The sequence below is a fragment of the Myotis myotis genome, unplaced genomic scaffold, assembly GCF_014108235.1.
Source record: "Myotis myotis isolate mMyoMyo1 unplaced genomic scaffold, mMyoMyo1.p scaffold_m19_p_1, whole genome shotgun sequence".
Taxonomy (NCBI): domain Eukaryota; kingdom Metazoa; phylum Chordata; class Mammalia; order Chiroptera; family Vespertilionidae; genus Myotis; species Myotis myotis.
In genome coordinates, this window is record NW_023416313.1 from 95,695,225 (window position 1) to 95,711,127 (window position 15,903).

Here is a 15,903-nt window from a genome sequence, read left to right on the forward strand (position 1 = left end):
GGCCCCTTGAGTGTGGCTCTTCCTAAGCCTTAGGAGTACCCTAATTAAGTTAATAACAGTATACCTACCTATATAGTTTAAGTTTAAAAAATTTGGCTCTCAAAAGAAATTTCAATCGTTGTACTGTTGATATTTGGCTCTGTTGACTAATGAGTTTGCCGACAGTGAACTCAAGAATTCAGAGCATATTCCTTTGAGAACCCAAAGTCTTTACAATTTGTAAATATTTAATTTTGTAATGATATGAAGTGTTTTAGAAAAATCTCTACATAAATGAATGATTTTTAAAAAAGCATTTGGGGGCCTTTTGAGGAATATGATGAATGCAGTAGTTTTCCAAACCAAAAAAATTTCATATAATATCTATGTGCATATAACGTTGATTTCCAGTTTAGAATTTATGGATAATTGAGCTACATGTTAAGAACCCCAGACTAGGTGATAATGATGATAGTAATGAAAAGGAGCATTTTTATTGTGACTTTTTTCATTAACTGGAATCAGTTTATATATTTCAAGGGAATCATAGAATTGTAGAATTCACTCATATTTATATATTTTTACAGTCAATAATTAAACTAAAATTCTAGAGGCACAGGAAAAGTATTGCTCACTAGGGATAAGAATTTAGATGATCCTCATTAAAAAAGTTGTCAGGAAATTGCCTTGTGACAGAAATTTGTCAGAAAGAGCCAAAGGATGGTGGAAAGCATACCCCTTCCCATATACTTGACATGTGACATAATTAAGTATTTCTTAGTGCCATTATTTAATAATAGTCATAAGCTACTACATGTGAAAGTTTGTTGTAAACTGTAATAATACCAAAATGAAAATAATATCAGCAGTAGTTAAGATTTATTCAATGCCATGTGCTAGGCATTGGAGCTTATGAGGTAGGCTCTGTTGTTTTTCCCATTTAGAGGTGAGGAAGCAAAGACTCAGGGAGGCTAAGTAACTTTCCTGGGTCACACAGTTAGGCAGTGGGGATTTAAACACAAAGCACTCTCTCTTAGCCACACTGCTGTGTTATCTCTCACTCTAGATTTCCATGCAGTTTTTCTTACCGTTATTATTAATTTTTATACTAATATTAGTAATGGTAACACTACCAGTCCTTTTATTCATTTACTAGAGGCCTGATACATGAAAATTCGTGCAAGAGTAGGCCTTCCTTCCCCCGGCTGCAGGCACCGGCTTCCCTCCGGCTGCTGGCAGGCACCCGGGACCTGGGCTGGCTTCCCTCGGCTCCGGCTTCATTAGGAAGGATGTCCAGAATGACATCCGGCAGATGTCCGGTGTAATTAGCATATTACCCTTTCATTATTACAGATTTTTTAAAGAGGAAGTACTTTTTAAAAAATACGTTTTTATTGATTTGAGAGAGAGAGACATCCATGTGAAAGAGAAAAATCAATTGATTGCCTCTGCACACATCCCAACTGGGGATCAAACTCAAGACCTGGACATGTGCCCGGACCAGGAATCGAACCAGTGACCTTTTGATGCAACTGAGCCACACCAATCAGGGCACTACCAATGTTTTTATATGGAGCAGATGAACTTAAATTTGAAGTTATCTCTGTTATATTGTCTGCATGACTAAATGGTTGTCTAAACTGTGTATTTGAGGTTGCATTAATTACAGAACTAAAACAGATATAAAATGGATGAGTTGACACACTGAGTTGGATGGGATTCCAGTCAAGTCTCCATTATGCCTCTGACAGTGCGTATCTGTTAGTGTCCACATTTAACTCAGTATGCCTGTCTTTCCCTAGCCTCAAATTCGATTTAAAGATCAACCTTCAAATCCCTTAGTTTTGTTTTCTAATTCATTATATCCCAAAGGGGAATCATGTATTTACCTGAGCCTTTTTGTTTGTTTGAAGGAAGTCTGTCTGCAGCCTCTGTCACCAAGAGAATTTGGTGTGTTACTTGCCTGCTCGGTAGAGTACTACATACTGAATGAAGCTTTAAGAAGCAGCCTTACATTCTGTTGATCAAATCACATAGCTAGTGAGCCACAGACCTGGGATTTGAAACAAAGTCCGACTCCCAAGTCATGGCCACCATGATGTCCTTCCTCTCTTGCCCTGTGCGAGGCACTCCATGTACATTATTGTACTCTGTCATTGGTTCGATGAGCCTCAGTTCATGGTTGGTGCAAGATTGTCTAGCCCAAGACTACCTGGCTAGTTAGGGGTGGGGACAAAATTGAAGCTTAGGTCTAGCTAAGTCCAGAGCCACTTGTCAGTCTGCTTCATGGGTTGTTTTACAGGTTTATCTTCATACAGTAGCCTTTCTATATTGCCTTCGTTATCGTCCTGTCTCTCTTTGGACCTCTTCTAGATCTTGAATGTGTTTATTGGGGTGTGATAAGCAGATCTGTGCACAGCAGTCCAAATATGGATGGCCTCGGGTTACTAGTGTGGGCAGGGTGGGACGATCTTTCTTTTTGCTCCATGTACCCTTTGTGATGATAGTTAGGGTATCTTGGACTTGGGGTTACAGAGAGCTATTAGATCAACCTTTGTAGGACATATTTCTCAGCCAGTTTCAATCCTAATTTTTGAGTGCTTAGGGCTCATCAACTTTTCATAGTCGTTTGAATGATTTTCACCTTGCTAGGAAAGAATGTCATGTGTAGCTGTCTGCCCTCTGGCATGGCCCTTGGTGAGCTTCCCCATTTCAGCTCCTTTAGTTTGACATTTCACGCTCCCTGAGAGCTTGGGGTCACCAGCAGACCTGCAGACTTGCTGTATCATGTCCTTGCCAGATAATTTATTAATATAGTAAATTAGATTGGTCTAGAGAAGCCCTGGGAGGCCTGCACTGTTTAGAATTCTCCATTTTCCAGATCAGGCGGCTTCACCCTGAGGATCAGAATGAGGCATTTTTCAAGTTTTCTTTGCCCTCCCTAGTTTCTGCTTTGTACTTTCCCTGCCCATGTTGTGGGGTTTTCTTCTGCATAACCCACTTCCCAACCTAGAAGACAGCACCTGGCCTCTGAGACAGCCTCTTCTCTTCTTCTGTTAACCAAGTCATGCTTCTCATTTAGCCCCTCTCTGTTATTCAGCCTGTTGGTCAACTATCTACTCAATCCCTTGAATAAATCAAACCTCTTGACTAGGTTGAGCAGTCAGAAGCATGGATCTAGAGGCCTTTTGTCACATGGACTTAAAAATATTAGGGTAAAGGTGAGCCTTTGTATGTTTCTTATAAATTAGGCATCAAGTCTCTGCAGGGCAAGTTTGGCCACATCTGCATGAAGCCTCTGTCTCAGTGTTTTGGTTGAACCCTTTTCAGGGTGATAATCTGCAGTGCAGCAGAAAGAGCAGTTTCCAGGCAAATGAGCTTTGTGGGTTGTGGGCAAGTCCTTTCAGTGCTGAAAACATTAGATCCGTGGCTCCCCTTCCGGAGAAAGCTCTGAATCTGTTTAGAGAACCGAGAGAGCAGCCTTGGCTGGAGGCACCCGTTACAAATAGCAGTGGAGCCCTGGTTCTTTCCTCCAGGCTCCCTGCATTTAGCAATATGGCTCCGTTGGTGAAAGGACTTTCTTTTGTCTAGAATGCTTGTGAGCGGAAATATCCTCAAACGTTTCTGCATCTGTCATCCCCTTTCAGCCATTAGCCAATCTCACACTACAATGAAAGAAACTGGGAGAGGAGGAGGGAGCACTACTGATATAATTTAACTCTCATTGTGGCTGAGAGATGGTGGGACTAATGGGTGAGGTCAAAGCAGAAAGTGAATATTTTGGTCATCTTAATGATCATTAAATCATCAACTTTCCCTTTTTTTCTCAGTCAGAACGTAACTTGGATGCTGTATTGGTTATGAGTACAGAAGGTTGCAAGTAACAGGAAAACCCTGGCACAGAGGTTTAACAAATGGGTATTTATATTTTTTACATGTGAAGCCTGGAGATGGGGGGGGGGGGCTAGTTTTGGCATATTTGATGCTATTAGTTTCTCAGATTCCTTTTCTTCTTCTGCTCTGTCAAAATTAGCATGGTGGCTTCAGGTCTTATTGTGACACCATTGGTGTTGCTGCGTCCCTGTGACTAGGGAAGGAAAAAGGTGGAAGGGTTATGTGGCAAAGGGCTATGCCAGCAAGTCCCTCCCTTTACACCAGAAACACCAGAACACTGCTGGGAAGACTCCACTAATGTCTTGAACCAGAGCTGGGCACCTGGCCTTTCCAGGACAATCACTAGCCAAGGGGACTGAGGAAACCCTGCCTGGTTTAGAGCAATTTGTACTCTGCGGCTGGGGGAGAGGTCTGGCTACTCTCATAAATACATTTGGGCTCTGTTATTAAGAAAGACAGGGGTTGGACAGCCAATCCACCTAAGAGATAGAGCCATGCTTGTCTCAGGAATATATACATGGTTGTATTAGGAAATGGCTGTCTGCTCAGTGATTGTTATTTTGCTGAAGAGTTTGTGTCCCTCATTGGTGCATTTTCATCTGTCTTCTCCTTGAATAGGAAGACTACTAATATGTGACTTTTTTATATAAAAATTTAAGACAATATGCTCTTGCTATTCATCTATAATAATAAAAGTGTAATATGCTAATTAGACTGACGGCTGAACGACCTTCTGTATGACCTTCCGGATGAATCCAGGGCTGTGAGGGCTGAGCCCCTTGCATGAATTTCATGCATTGGGCCTCTAGTATTATATAATTCATTAGAAATTAGAAGTGTGTGTGTGTGTGTGTGTGTGTGTGTGTGTGTGTCTTTTAAATAAAGGACAAAGTAAGGAATGGAGACCACACTTAATTCTGAACTATTTGCCTGCATAGCAAGGGAAGTAAGTACTTCACCCTTATCCCTGCTGCCTTCCTGAACATTCTGCTCAGGTCAGAGCTTATCAGGAAGCCCGTGGCCCTCACACATACCACTGCAGTGAAGAATGTGGATGTGAGAGGGAAAGATGGTGGTGGAAGATAAAAATAATGAGGCAGACTTAAGCCTAATGACAGGTTATTTTCTCTCACACTTATTATATAACAGGGGTACTTTTCCCCCTCTCCCTATGATCAAAATAGCCTGCTATTTATCATACTGCCTTTAACGGTTTAATTACTAGTGATTGAGGAGGGTGATTTGCAGAGGCCTAAAATTATGGCTAATCTCTGAGAAGAAGAAAAAAGTAATTTAGTGCTCAGATAAGATAAATATGTTCTAATGTTGATTTCATGAATAAAGCAAATGTTTGATGTGGTAGGCGTATAATATCTAAAAGTCACAGCAGTGAAATTCGGTATTTTGAAATAACATTGCTTAGTATGTTCATATCTGGCTACAGTCGAATAATGCCCTTCCAATCAGGTTTGCATGTGGTAAAATCCCTATGTAATGTTTGTGTGTAACATCAGTATTAGTCATGTCCTTTAAGGAACAGGGAGTATATAGAATTAAACTTTACTTTTAGGCTATAATTAGGAAGACCATGGGACCTTTTTTTCAGCCTAAGTATTTATAGTGTTGGGTAGATAAACATGACTTTATTACAGGGTGATATAACTTTTAGCAAATACCTTCGTCCTCTCAAATAGTCGTAAATTTTGCCTCCCCAGTTTTCAGATTGGGCTGCAGTTAGTGTGATAGTGGGATTACATTTTAGGTCCTTCTCCATAATTCCTAACTTTTTTTTTGGCTCGTATGTCCATGTGGGGTGTTTCCCCAGAATAGCAATTCTGGCCTCTGTCCAAGAACAAAAAGGAGTGACTCATTTTACTAGTGAGTACAAGTGGAGAAATGAGCATGCTCAGCAAAGCCTCTCTGATCTTTTCCGTGCTCATCTGCTTATTCACAGCAAGGGGGCGTTCTGGAATAATCTCAGCCATGCGGCAAACTTTCTGGGCAGGTTCTATTTTTGTTGAGGAAGGGGTGGAGGATGGGAGGCCTATGGTGCTCATAAATTGGATAACTTTGAGTGGAATTAATTAGTAACAGGAAACCCATGGTGACCATAATTGAAGTCCCTTCCTCTAATCCAGTGGGTCTAGGTAATGATGCTAATATAATACTAATCTTCATTTGTTTAATTTCTGCCTCTCCTTCTTAAATGGTTTCATCTGTCCTGATGACTCCTTGTTTTAAACCTAGAGGTAGGCAGCTATATTTCTGTTTGACCATAGGCTTCACTGATAAGGTCAGTGGCTTAAAAGTAACAAACTGGGCAGCAGGAATCATCATCATTGTGGGTTCAACACACGTGGTCCTTGACGATAACCGGACCCTTGTTCATCTAAAGAAAAGGCTTCCTTTATTATGCCCATCATTTTGCAGTTCTGTTCTGGATACCAGTTTATTTGACTTATTTTGAGCATCATTCCACATTTAAGTATTTACTGCAGAAAATGGACTTTCTCATGTTAATTCTTCTGTTCAGCACCAGAGCACTGAAATTGTTTTTTTTTTTTTTTTTGTCTCCCTCTTATGTGAATTATTCTCTCTTTTAGATCCATTATAGAGAAGAGTATAAAAAATCTAAGGACAAGTGTACATTTGTGACTGACACTCCGATGCTGAACCATGTAAAAAATATTGGTGCTTTTATTTCTGAGGTAAGGGATCAAAACCTGGCAAAAATGGCTTGCGTTTTCTTTTTATATTTATATAGATAAAAGTCTGTGCATTGAAGTTGAAGAATAATATTTTCAAAAGCACCACTGAATGTTGGTAATATATAATTTTGTAATTCTATGCACTATCAATTAACTCTTGTAAATTGACATATTTTACTGGCTATGGTTGATGTGTTTTATTATGTGTCTGTGTTTTGACTCCAAACCTTTATTATTTATATAGAATTATTATTTTCTTTTTAAAAAATATTTTTATTGATTTCAGAGAGGAAGGAGTTCTTGATGTTCTTAGTTATTCATTTTCCTGAAGGAGTTAACTGTAGAGCAAAGCCGTGGATGTGGGCATTCTGTTGTGTTACTTTGAACCGAATCTTCCCAAGAGGAATTGGTGAATGAATGTTTCTCTTTAAGAGGAGTGACTGAGATCACTTAGAACAGTGCAGACCGGAGGTGTGAGCGAAGAAAAAGCAAACAGACTCCTCCCCCTCATCTTGGTAGGAGGGTAAGAAGATTTGAGTAAAGGAGCTCTGTTCTTTGCATTCAGGTTCTATAGAATTTGTTTTTAAAAATATATTTTTATTGATTTCAGAGAGGAAGGGAGAGGGAGAGAGAGAGAGAAACATCAATGATGAGAGAGTGATTGATTGGCTGCCTCTTGCATGCCCCCTAGTGGGGATTGAGCCCACAACCTGGGCATGTGCCCTTGACCGGAATCAAACCCAGGACCCTCCAGTCCACAGGCCGATGCTCCAGCCACTGAGGGCTGCATTCAGGAGGACATAACAACTTGTGTCTTCTGGAGCAACTCAAATGTCTCATTGCTCTCCAGTTTTTCTTCGCTGATCAAACAGATGAAACTCTATGTAAACACAAATAGATTTACTTTTAGAAATGCACATGGGTTTACATAGGCATTTTTTTCTTGCGTGTCTGGTTTAAAGCTTTCTCCATGGTAAATTGTATTTGTCTTTCTTAAAAAGATGTTTGTCAGATCCAGGATTAAAATGCTCTTCAGATTTTTATATTCTGTTTCTGAAGAAAGTTTCTTTTTATTCACTTTTAATATTCACAGTAAAAAAGAGGAATGTTTACTTATTTGTTTTATTTTTTCCCTCCCTAGGCAAAATACAAAGGTACCACTAAGGCGGACCTCTCAAATTCTCTCTATAAGCAGATGCCAGCCACAATTGACAGTGTCTTCGCAAGAGAAGTCACACAGCTTCAGAGTAAGGTGTGCTTTCCCTAAACTGTTACATAATTATGTAGATAAAACAGATAACCTAATATAAATTATTTAGCATTTTAAAAAGTTGTTTATCTTGAGTACCACATTTATATATATAAAAGGCTGAGCAACCGGCCTATCGGCCGACTGGCTGATAGCTATGACATGCATTGACCACCAAGGGGCAGACACTCAAGGCAGGAGTTGCCAAGCCACAGCAACTTTGCAGAGAGCCCTCTCGCACTCCGGGAGCCCTCAAGGGATGTCGGACTGCTGGTTTTGGCCTGATCCCGGCAGGCCAGGCCGAGGGACCCCAACTGCCAGAGGGATCCCGCTCACTCCACAGACGCCCTACGAGCCTGGTGCCACCCCAGGTGCGGCCGGCTGGGGAGGGAACATGGGAGCTTGGCTCTAGGGCAGTGATGGCAAACCTGTGACATGCGTGTCACCTCATTTTTTTGGTTGATTTTTCTTTGTTAAATGGCATTTAAATATATAAAATAAACATCAAAAATATAAGTCTTTGTTTTACTATGGTTGCAAATATCAAAAAATTTCTATATGTGACATGGCACCAGAGTTAAGTTAGGGTTTTTCAAAATGCTGACACTCTGAGCTCAAAAGGTTCGCCATCACTGTTCTGGGGTGTGTCCGGTCCGTCTCACCCAATCCAGCCCTGCTGGCCACCTTTTAATTAATTTACTTTAAATGTGCATGAATCTGTGAACCGGACCTCTAGTCCTATATAATAAAAGCCTAAAATGCAAATAGTCCCCTCAATCGGGAGTTTGACTGCTCGCTATGACATGTGCTGACCACCAGGGAGCAGTGTGGAACATGGTGGGCGTCTGCAACAGGCTGCTGGCAGCAGGCAGTAGTGGAGGCGCTGCCGGCACCTATGGTCCCTGATGAGAGTGGGACCATGGCGGGATGGTGGAGCAGGTGAGCTAGCAGTGCCAGCCCAAGGCGACCAGTGACAGTGGCAGGGGGTGGGGCTGCCGCCTAGCTCCCAGGTGTGGAGGGGGGGACGCGGGGGCCCAGGGGCCCATGTGCTGCCCAGGGCCTAGAGGTCAGCTGGGACCTGCCCTTCCACACCAGACACTCGAGCTTCAATTGCCAGCCAGGCTTAGGGACCGCACCCATGCATGAATTCCATGCACCGGGCCTCTAGTCCTATATAATAAAAGCATAGTATGCAAATTGTCCCCTCGACTGGGAGTTATCCAGGAGTTCAACCAGGGGGTGGGGCCGGCCAGGGGAAGGGAGAGAGGCCTGGGCAGCGGCAGCTGGCAGCTGCTAGGGACCCTACCAGTTCACGAATTTTGTGCAGTGAGCCTCTAGTATTGAATAAAACATGAAAGTTTCATTGTGTTTTTTATTTAGAATACCTCAGGCTACCAGAAAGAGCCTCCATCAGGTGGAAGTGGCCATTTTGGTGATGGCCCATTGCAGATGAACTTAAGAACTGTCAACGTGTAAACTCATGTTGAATTCACAGGTGTTTAGGAGTAATTTTCCCTTTATAATACATCAACACATAAGGAATACTTAATCCATTTAATGTGTTGTATTTCTTAAGACAGAATTTATAAATAGAGTATTTCACCTCTTTCTCACTCATTGTTTTGTGTTTTTCATAGCACAATCTGGTTATTTTTACTTCATTAATCTGTTATTTGGTTCCTTAAGTGATATGAGAGCAGGGACCTCATCTATCTTGTTTCCTGCTCCACCTCTGTGCTTAGAACAGTTTCTGGCACATAGGAAATGTTCAGTAAATACTTGTAAAATTGATTTTTATTCAGTTTGTTGATTTCCTTTCCAAGGAAATGCTTTATTTTACATAATTTATATTTTTCATGCTACATTTTAAGTTAAAAATAATAGTAGACACATAGAAGTGCTGACTATATGTCAGATACTGTTCTATGCATTTCATAAATATTTATATCATTTAATCCTCACAAGCACTCTATGAGATATTCCCATTTTGGAGATGTGAAAACTGAAGCACAGAGAAGTTAAGTAATTTGCTCTAGGTTACACAGTCAATAAATGGCCGAGCTAGAGAATGAACATGGGCTGTCTGGCTCCAGAGTCTCATTTCTTAACCACACACTGTACCACCTCTTTCTTACCATCTCTACTCCTCTTTTTCTTATTAAACAAATTTACTTCTTTAAAAAAATATATAGTTTTTATTGATTTCAGAGAGGAAGGGAGAGGGAATCTCAATGATGAGAGAGATTTATTGATCAGCTGCCTCCTGCATGATCCATTGAGCCCACAACCTGGATCAGGAAAGGAACCATGACCTCCTGGCTCATAGGTCAACACTCAACCACTGAGCCACGCTGGCTGAGCTAAACAAATTTACTTTTTTCTCTGGAATCTTTTAAGTAGAGGATACCTAGATAACTTTTAAATAGTCTGAAAATAGATTACTCTTGAAAAATTCTGAGCATAGTTATCCTCTGCATAACCTCTTTAAGTCCTTCATTATTACAAAGTTAAATGTCCACTGTGTACCCAACTTGGCAGTAAGCTAATCTCAGCTGTGCAACACGAGGCTAAAAATATATGATGTTAAAGTTTCACACGGCTGACTGTGACTAATATGCCCTCTTTTTTTCTTTTTCTTTTTCTTTTTCTTTTTCTTTTTCTTTTTCTTTTTCTTTTTCTTTTTTTTGCTGCCCATATCTAGTCACCTAACCACTTGCTGATAATATGGACTACTTTAAAAAGCAAATAATTATAACACAGCACTTATGTGACAAGTAGTACTTAATAAAGAAGGAAAAGAAAAAAAATTATTTTTTTATACTTACTTGAGAAGGTAACATTTTTCAAATATACATCTTTATTACTTAGGGAATGTACAACTTTTCTCATCTTTTATAGCATCAGTAGATCTATAGTACACAAATATGTGCAACACAGAACTTAAAAAATAATCCATGTTGTAAATTTAGGAATCCGGCGTGTGTGCTTTTTCAAGAATAGTTCATCACGTCCTTGGCTAATATGTGTTATCCTGCAGTAGAACGTGCACCCTGGGAAAGATAGGTTTGTGCTCTTAAGGAGCAACACTGCCCAGTGTTGTAATTAGTCCCTGAACTTGTTGATAAGGAAAAACATAGACCTTGAATAAGGTATCTAGTTCAAAGATTTTTATGTAATTATAATAACATTTCTTTAGTCTTACATACATCAATGTTATTACTTTTAAATTGCAGTCCTCAAAGCTAACCTGGTAATAAGACAGTCAAGAAAGTAAAATGATTTGACAGTGTCTGCAAAAACAAAACAAAAAAACAAAACAAAAAACCCCTAACCTTTTACTATGTCCAAATAGTGTAAATTAGAGTATTAGCCAAATTTGAAATTTAATGGCATTCTGGGTTCTAATGAAAAATCTAAACTTTTGATACTGGAACAAAATAGTATCTTAAAACCAAACTAGAGTGATAAAGTGAAGTTAGCTAGATTAATATTCCTTATAGAAAATGACTAATAGAAAGATGTGCCTTTAAAAAAAGAGAGAGATGTGGAGATTTTAGGAAGCCATTTTATTATATACTAGAGACTCAATGAATGAAATTCATGCACAGGTAGGGCCCTTAGGCCTGGCCAGCGATCAGCGCCGATTGGGGCCTTCTGGCTGCCAGCTGAGGCCTCCCTTTTCTGGCTTCCAGCTGCTGGCTGCTGGCTGGGGCCTTCCTTCGTTCCATGCCTCCCCCTGTTGATCAGCACACGTCATAGCGAGTGATCAAACTCCAGGTCTCCTGGTTGAACTCCTGCGGGGACACTTTGCATATTAGCCTTTTATATATATACATTCATCATTAAAAATGTTATAAACACAGATCATAAAAGAAAGCTTCTGGAAATGGATGGATTGGGGCATAAAACAGTGAAATCCTTCTCTCCAGGGCTGTTTCAGGCAGAGGCTAAGTCATCCCTTATCACAAAAGTAATACAGGCTACTCAGGCATCTGTTCCAGGGGGTTTATGAGAGCCTGTTTTTGTCTATAGTGGCCACAAGGTCCTGTTTCAGGACCATCAGAGATATCTGTGCTATCAATTAGAAGAACATATACCTATGTAATAGTTATAAAATATAATATAAGTTAGAAATGTATGCACATCTTATATATGTATATATGAGATATAAAGATATACTATGTGATCAAATAAGTAAGATAAATATACACATACTGGAGGTCCGGTGCATGAAATTCCTGCACAGGTAGGGTCCCTAGGCTTAGCCAGTGAACAGGGCCAATTTATGGGTGACCGGCGGGGTGATCTGGGTCCCTGCTCGAACCTGCCCTGGCTGGCCTGGCACTGCCAGCTCACCCCCCCCCCCCCCCCACCCCCTGCCGCCACCGGTTGGGGCCTGGAGGCTGGGGCAGCTCCTGTGTTGAGCGTCTGCCCTCTGGTGGTCAATGTGCGTCACAGCAACCAGTCATTCCACTGGCTGTTCTGTTGTTCAGTCGATTTGCATATTAGGGTTTTATATAGATAGATTACTTATATAAGCATCTCTCTCTCTATATATATAAAAGGCTAAGTGACTGACCATCCATCTGTCCATCCATCTGTCCATCCGACCAGTACATATGACATGTACTGGCAATTTAAAAATAAATGTTGACTCATACATGTGCGCTACATATAAAGCTCTTGCCGGCGCCTGTTGGAGGTGTGTTTCGATCTGTCATTGTCGATTGTGAATTTGGTTGACATTTCTATTATAGAGAAAGGGCAAATAGCAATATTAAAATATTTATTCTAATTAATTTCCTTTCAATGTGCACAAATCCACGCACTGGGTCACTAGTTTATATATAAAGTATGTAAGACTATCGCAAGTATCCTCCATGAGGTAGGTGTCTGTAAGTACCACAGCCATCTTAATTCCCAGGGTATGAAGGAAACAAGTGCTAATCTAGGGAAATGCCACACAATAATGACAAATCCTAGGAAATCAAATTCATCAGGAAATTTATTAGCTTGATATAATTTTCCATTAGCTATTTTAAAGATGAACATTAATATGATAAATGAAAGTTCAGCCACCTCCAAGTTGATCTAATTTTAATTCTGAAGTGGTGCTTAGTAGCAGCTATACATGAAATGAAATGACTGTTTTAATGCTGCAAGTAGAAAATTACATAGCTCTTTTTAACAAAGAGTGCTTTTTAAAACCATGTTTGATGACTCACCATTTCTATGATAATCCACAAAATGATCAGCTGTATTGGTTATGTTTATAAAGTCCCAAGTGTAATAGTCAGTCTAAGATGCAACATAAACCAGGCATCTAGCAAAAAGGAGACAGGCACATACTAGCTCTTTTTATTTAAGTAGAAGGAACATATTTCATAGAAGTTTTCTTTTCCTGGCTTAATAGACTTAGCCCCTCATTAACTTCCCCTTCCCCCACCCCAAGATATAATATAGAATATAATGGAATTAAGATAATAGACTTTCTCAACCCAGATGAAGGTTCTTAATGGGATTCCTGTTTAACATAATTAATTGGTGAAAAATGTAAAGATATGTTTACCAGAGTTAGACATCCTGATGGATTAAGTCACTGGACAGGCTCTGACAAGATGAATGATCCCTGGGCTGAGGTGAGGTGCTGCATGTGAGCCCTAATAATCAACCAGAGATGCAGGATTGGATGTGGGGACAGGGCTGGGTGGGACTGAACAAGACTTAAGGGTGTTGACAGGAATCTCAACACAGCCATCAAAAGGAAACAGTGTCATCTATGGCTGCATTAATCACATACAGCACATGAGAGATGGTAGTCTGGATTAAGTTGAATAATTCTAATGAGGGTAGGTCTGGAACATGTGGGCACCTTAAGAAAGAGATGGATACATTGGAATTTGGGCTGAGGATAGGGGTTCAGTGCTTCAATGCACGCAGACAATCTGGAAGAAGGGAAGTCATTGACAGCTATGTTGCCCTGTTTAAAGTTCTGCCTTGTGAACTAGACTCCACCTGTATGGCCAAATAGATGCGGCTATGGGCAGGTAGAGTTAAATTTCATTGAAAGAAGAAATTTTTATCACAGCTTTCAAAATTTAGAGGTTGTGATGCCCCAGATTGAGTTCTCTCTTATTAGTTATCAAGAAAAACTCAGTAGAGGAAGCAGAGAAGGTATTTAAACACTGATAGTTGTTCTTTTTTTTGTGTGTGGTTATAGTTGATGATTTTATTTTTTAAATATTTAATTATTACTTTAATCCTCTAGACAAGTATGTTATCTAAGTCAAATGGGTGATTAATTCTGTTTATTAAAGACTATGAGGAGTTTAAGTTCATGAGAATAATTAATTTATTCATTCACTAAACATTTATTTCCTTTCTACTCTTTGTCATTCACTGTGATTGGCACAGGATATTAAAACATGTGTACGATACAGGCATAGCTCTCAAGGAAATCATATGGGTAAAAAAATTTTCCCTAAGTTTAACTTTAATTCTTTTTCATTGAAAATTAGATTTTGTTTTGTTCTTGATTAACACTGTTCTAATCTTTCTTTTTAAGGCTACTTTATTCTCTTGGGCTAAGTAATTGTAATTCCATTTAATATTTTTTATTATTAAACCTTTGATAAATATTTAATATTAACTTTGGAATAATTTATTCCTGGTTTATTCTCATTCATTCAGTTATTCATTTCATTTTTTATTCACTTGAGCAAATATTTATTACTGTCTACTTTGTGCCAGACAGTATTTGGGGTTCTGAGCCTTCAGTGAACCAGACATTTATGTTCTAGTAAGAGCAGACAGAAAAGAAATGACATAAAGGAAACACAGTAACTAAAAATTCTGAAGGAAATAAATAGGATAATGGAATAGGCTAAGAGTAAGGGGATAATTTGTTTACTGTCTTTTAGATCTTTAATTTCTAACTCTTCCGTCGAGTTTGGTTGCTTCTGAAGTAATCACACTCATGCCTTCTCAGTACAGAACAAAGTTAACTTGGTGGTGATGGATACGTTGGTATGATGCTTCTTTCTCTAACGGAGGACTGGGCTTGACATATCTGAGATTTTTTGCCTGCTTTCTATTTTCTCCCACAGGTTAAGGCATTTAAATATTATAGCTGGGTCTTCATCAAATCATAACAATTAATTAAAAAATGAAAAATTCACTTTTAAATATCTGATCATTTCCCCCACTTTGTCAGTTGCTTTCCCAAGACTCAGACCTTGAACATTTAGAACCCTAACTGCTCTTGGGTGTGGGAGATTTCCCACAATCATAGCTGAGATTTAAACTGGATGAACACGAAAGTTGGGATTTCAGCCTATGGTCAACGACTTTTGAAATAAGCGACAAAGATTTAGAATTAGGAGCCTAAATTGAAACACTAAAATGAAAATGTTATGTATATTATCTTGTTATAGAGACTCAGGCAAATTTGACCAACAGTTGTGATATTCAAATATACAAAATCCTAGCAAAACTCTGAAATTTAACAGGTAAAAACTTAATGCACTTCTAAATGAGAGTAATGGTTTATTGTGTGTGTGTTTTTTTTGTTTTTTGTGTTTTTTTTTTTTTAAAGATCGCCTACAAACAGAAACATGATGCTGCCAGAGGACTCTCAGATTACACCCATATGAAGGAGCCACCTGAGATCAAACATGCCATGGAGGTCAATAAACACCAGAGTAATGTAAGGAAGCCACTCCCCACAACTTTCTGGAAAATTGTGGATGACCCACCGTGAGGCTAATGGATATTTTGTTGAAATTTAAATATTATGACACTCCCTTTAAAAAAATGACTTTAAATTTTCTTTTCTTTTTATCTCTCTGTGTTCAGTAAGAAAGATATCTGAATTATTCCATTAACAGTTATTAAAACCTCCTGGAATGCCTTTAAAATGCCAGGCACTTGCAGGCATTGGAAATTCTTCTTTGAACAAGACACACATGGATCCTTTGGACCTATTGGGTTATTAGAATTTTTAGAAATTCCTTGACTTGATGGCGAAGCTCCCATGGTTTCCTGCCTAGGATTGCAGAAGAATTGGGAGAAAGA

The 15,903-nt window shown here is 39.4% G+C and overlaps 1 protein-coding gene across 10 annotated transcripts in view; it reads left to right on the top strand.

Moving 5' to 3' along the window:
* The window catches only part of NEBL (nebulette), a 378,693-nt gene that overhangs the window by 267,514 nt on the left and 95,276 nt on the right, over nucleotides 1-15,903 (top strand). For 8 of the 10 annotated variants that reach the window (XM_036345417.1, XM_036345436.1, XM_036345387.1 and 5 more), the window contains exons 3-5: nucleotides 6,477-6,581; nucleotides 7,723-7,833; nucleotides 15,425-15,535. The exons of the other annotated variants lie outside the window; for them this stretch is intronic. In XM_036345417.1, the coding sequence (XP_036201310.1) occupies nucleotides 6,477-6,581; nucleotides 7,723-7,833; nucleotides 15,425-15,535 (327 nt within the window). The remainder of the gene's footprint in view (nucleotides 1-6,476; nucleotides 6,582-7,722; nucleotides 7,834-15,424; nucleotides 15,536-15,903) is intronic. 10 annotated transcript variants of the gene reach the window in all.